Consider the following 5095-nt stretch of genomic DNA (forward strand, 5'->3'; position numbering starts at 1 on the left):
GCACCTACAGCGGGGTTTGGAGTTTTCTCAACCATGCATAGTATGTTAGATACATAAGTTTCAGCGCCTCCTTTTTCATTAGTCTTGGGCTTGCTGCTCTCATCAAACAAATTTTCAGGAACAAGCCAAGCATAGTTATGTTCTAGTGCATCATTCATAGCTAGGAGTTTACATGGTATTGGTGCTTTGATCTCCCCACCAGCATTAGCATTATTAGTGTACCTTATCCTATCCATATCCATTTTTTCAAGAAGGCTAACAAAATTAGTATGAGAACCAAGCATATTAAATTTAGCAAAGACCTTTCTAGCCTCTCTTGCTAGACCACCAAATTCTCTAAGAAGGGTTTCTAAAACAAAATCTTTCTTTTCCCCTCTTCCATATCACCAAGTGTAAGAAACATGTGTTGGATTATAGGATTGAGATTAACAAATTTAGTTTCCAACAAAGCGAACTAAAGCAAGAAGCAGCAATTTCATAAGTGGGAGCAAGGTCTACCAAGTGTCTATCTTCAAAATCTTCAACCGTACTAACATGGGTGAAAAATTCTTCTATATTGTTCCTCCCAATTATAGACCCTTGTCCTACCGGTATGTTCTTTGCGGTAAAATCAAAAGGAAACATGATGAAATAAGTAAAGTAAATGCAAGTAACTAATTTTTTGTGTTTTTGATATAGCAAACAAGACAGTAAATAAAGTAAAGCTAGCAACTAATTTTTTTGTGTTTTGATATAAGTGCAGCAAACAAAGTAGTAAATAAAATAAAGCAAGACAAAAACAAAGTAAAGAGATTGAGAAGTGGAGACTCCCCTTGAAGCGTGTCTTGATCTCCCCGGCAACGGCGCCAGAAATTTATGCTGGCGCGTAGTTGACGTGGGAGTTAGAAATCTTTGTGGTGTAACTTTTCTTCAGTTCCCCGGCAACGGCGCCAGAAATTTGCTTGATGCGTGTAGTTGACACGTCCGTTGGGAACCCCAAGAGGAAGGTGTGATGCGCACAGCGGCAAGTTTCCCTCGTAAGAAACCAAGGTTTAATCGAACCAAGTAGGAGTCAAGAAGCACGTTGAAGGTTGATGGCGGCGGGATGTAGTGCGGCGCAACACCGGAGATTCCGGCGCCAACGTGGAACCCGCACAACACAACCAAAGTACTTTGCCCCAACGAAACGAGTGAGGTTGTCAATCTCACCGGCTTGCTGTAACAAAGGATTAACCGTATTGTGTGGAAGATGATTGTTTGCGAGAGAAAACAAGTAAAACAAGTATTGCGACAGATTTGTATTTCAAGATTAAAGAATGGACCGGGGTCCACAGCTCACTAGAGGTGTCTCTCCCATAAGATAAAAGCATGTTGGGTGAACAAATTACAGTCGGGCAATTGACAAATAGAGAGGGCATAACAATGCACATACATGACATGATAAGTATAGTGAGATTTAATTGGGCATTACGACAAAGTACATAGACCGCCATCCAACCGCATCTATGCCTAAAAAGTCCACCTTCAGGTTATCATCCGAACCCCTCCGGCATTAAGTTGCTAACAACGGACAATTGCATTAAGTATGGTGCGTAATGTAATCAACAACTACATCCTCGGACATAGCGCCAATGTTTTATCCCTAGTGGCAACAAGACAACACAACCTTAGAACTTTCTCATCATCGTCCCAGTGTCAATGCGGCATGAACCCACTATCGAGCATAAGTACTCCCTCTTGGAGTTAAAAGTAAAAACTTGGCCGAGCCTCTACTAGAAACGGAGAGCATGCAAGATCATAAACAACACATGTATAATAACTTGATAATTAACATGACATAGTATTCTCTATCCATCGGATCCCGACAAACACAACATATAGAATTACATATAGATGATCTTGATCATGTTAGGCAGCTCACAAGATCTAACAATGAAGCACAATGAGGAGAAGACAACCATCTAGCTACCGCTATGGACCCATAGTCCAGGGGTGAACTACTCACTCATCACTCCGGAGGCGACCATGGCGGTGTAGAGTCCTCCGGAGATGATTCCCCTCCCGGCAGGGTGCCGGAGGCGATCTCCTCGGATCCCCCGAGATGGGATCGGCGGCGACGGCGTCTCGAGCAATGTTTTCCGTATCGTGGCTCTCGCATCGGGGGTTTCGTCACGGAGGCTTTAAGTAGGCGGAAGGGCAAGTCAAGAGGCGGCACGGGGGCCCACACCATAGGCCGGCGCGGCCAGGGGTGGGCCGCGCCGCCCTAGGGTTTGGCCACCCCGTGGCCCCTCTTCGTCTCGTCTTCGGACTTCTGGAAGCTTCGTGGAAAATAGGCCCCTGGGCTTTGATTTCGTCCAATTCCGAGAATATTTCGTTACTAGGATTTCGAAACCAAAAACAGCAGAAAACAAAGAATCGGCACTTCGGCATCTTGTTAATAGGTTAGTTCCAGAAAATGCAAGAATATGACATAAAGTGTGCATAAAACATGTAGGTATCATCAATAATATGGCATAGAACATAAGAAATTATCGATACGTCGGAGACGTATCAAGGATCATTGGCGAAGGCCATATCGCTGCCAGTGGTGCATTTTGAGATCATAAACGAGGTTGCCATGGGTATAGGTATTCTCAATCTGCCAATGTGGTTCAAGGAAAGCTTCAATGCTATCGGGATTCCGTCGGGTTGCACTCGGATGCCAACATTGTCATAGAAGCAGGGCAAGCTTAACCTTCTTTCATCCTCGATGATCATGTTGTGAAGAATCACACAACATGTCATGATGTTCACAAGAGTTTTTTTGTCCTGAAACCGAGCTGGACCCCGAACAATGACAAACCTTGCTTGCAAAACACCGAAAGCTCTCTCAATGTCCTTGCGAGTTGCTTCTCGAGCTTTGGCAAATTCATATTCTATTTTATCTTGGGGATCCTTCACAGACTTCACAGAAGTTGCACAATCCGGATAGATGCCATCGGCTTGATAGTATCCCATTGTATATTCATTATTTATAACCTTGTAATTGCAAGTTCATGCTTCCCTATTTGCTAGTTTCGTAAATAAAGGGGATCTTTGTAGCATGTTGATGTCATTGAGTGTTACCGGCAAGCCAAAAAACAATGCCAAATCCACAAATCTTGTGATGTGACAGCCTCAAGTACAATGGTAGCATCTTTGCTCTTCCCACAATACTGATCATGTCATGCCTTGGGACAATTATTCCATGTCCAATGCATACAATCAACACTACCAAGCATTCCAGGCCAACCTCTTTCCTCATTTATCTTCATCAATCTTTTTGTGTCATCCTCAATTGGGAGCTCGAAGATATGTTGGCCCAAACAACTTGATAATCATGCGAGCAAACCTACGCATGGAATCCACGGTTGTATCTTCACCAATTTGAAGATATCCATTGGTGTAATCCGCATGGATGCCATACGCAATCACCCTCATGGCAGCCGAATTTTTTTGAAAGGAGTTAAAACCCATCACGTTGGCAGCATTTCTACGTTGCTTGAAGTAATTTGAGTTGCCTTCGCATGCCTTCATGATTGTGATGAACAAACTATGGCGCATGTGATACCTCCTACAGAATAGATGCGGCGGATAGGTAGGTACCTTGGCGAAGTAGTCCTCCGTCAGTTGCTCGTGGCCAAGGAGGCGATTCCGTTGGATGTGGTTTCGGCCAATCACCGAGCCGCGCCTCCGATTCAGCAGCTGCACGTGGTGCTCCAGCTCCCTGATGGAGAGAAGGATGATGGTGGCCTCCACGTCATCGTCGTGGAGCAGCTCATCGAGGTCGGAATCATCTGAGCTCGATGGATCAGATAGATCGACGTCGATGAACTCGTCGGCCGAGCTCATCCTCGATTTAACCAGAGCGACGGCGGCGGGACCCGGAGCTGGTCGAGAAACCGCGGGCGGTATGTTGGGGCGACCTGCGCTAGCTCCGCTTCCTCGGGCTCGGCCGAATCGGGCGGTGCGACGGTGGCGGTGGCAGCGGCGGAGTGTGCTGGCGGCGCTCGGGATGAGGGAGAGAGTGAGTGGTTGCGTGAGGTGAAATTTCAGCGCGCCCCAGATATGGATCCACCGTTCGGTTCGCTCGTTTGCCCCTACAAACACATGCCAAATTGGGTTTTCGTTCTCGGCCTGAAAAAAGATTCGATTTTGCCTCGTTTACGGTGACTGATCGGCGCCGTATTTCTGCCCAAACCCGTAGACTAGCAGTTATTTTCGGTTTTAGGATTTTACGGGCTCTGTTAGATATGCTCTTATGTGATCCATAAATTGTAATAAATTGGTACTCAGAACTATTTAATAAAAACTAGGTTGTGTGCATATTTCGATGCAGAGGCTATGTATCCCCATTTCGTAGAAAAAGCGCGTGATTTCTCCACCATTTTGTTAACGTCATGTTTGGATGTACAAAATTAAGTCTGGAATTAAATTTGACTGAATATTCAAATCCAAAATGGAAAGGAAATGGCTTTCAATTCAGATGCTATTATTTGGGTGTGCTTGAAATTTGTTGTTGAAATCAAAAGGTGGTAGCAATTCCAATTCCTGTTTGATAGCAATTACAAACTTCAACAAACTAGTTTGTAATGTTTTCATATGTGCCAAAAAATCTAAAACTTCCAACGACACATAGTTCAGATACGCATACTGATGAGGGTGCTCCCCGACAATGCCCACCATGAGGGGCCTAGGATTGACGGAATCCTACAGGCTGACACGAGACATCGGATACCAAACAAACGGGGAGAGAGATTTACCCAGGTTCGGGACCCTCGATGAGGTAAAATCCTTACTTCCTTCTTGTTTGATCTTGATTATCGAATATATCGAGTTACAATGTGGTAGCCGATAGGCTGTGGTTGTTGTCTCGTCGAGAGGCTAAGATTCTAGGGTTCTAGCTATTGACTTGCGGTGAATATATGTGTTGAAGTTGTGTCTCGGCAGACCCTCTCCTGGCCTTTATATAGCAGGCCAGTTCCCAAGATTCTGTTCGGACTCGACTAGGTTACAAAGAGATCTATACTAATCTTTCCTTGTATAGCGTCTTCTTGCCTTGTTCGTCAAGAATCCTTCTTCGGGTAAGTCTCCTTCA

General features: G+C 44.9%; 1 protein-coding gene across 1 annotated transcript in view; it reads right to left on the bottom strand.

Moving 5' to 3' along the window:
• LOC124690468 (glycosyltransferase BC10-like) overlaps positions 1 to 3849 on the bottom strand; it is a 5361-nt gene extending 1512 nt beyond the window's left edge. Inside the window, exon 1 of the mRNA XM_047223854.1 lies at positions 3604 to 3849. Within this exon, the coding sequence (XP_047079810.1) occupies positions 3604 to 3849 (246 nt within the window). The remainder of the gene's footprint in view (positions 1 to 3603) is intronic.
• Between the last annotated feature and the right edge of the window lie 1246 nt (positions 3850 to 5095).

This window comes from Lolium rigidum, chromosome 2 (assembly GCF_022539505.1).
Source record: "Lolium rigidum isolate FL_2022 chromosome 2, APGP_CSIRO_Lrig_0.1, whole genome shotgun sequence".
NCBI lineage: Eukaryota > Viridiplantae > Streptophyta > Magnoliopsida > Poales > Poaceae > Lolium > Lolium rigidum.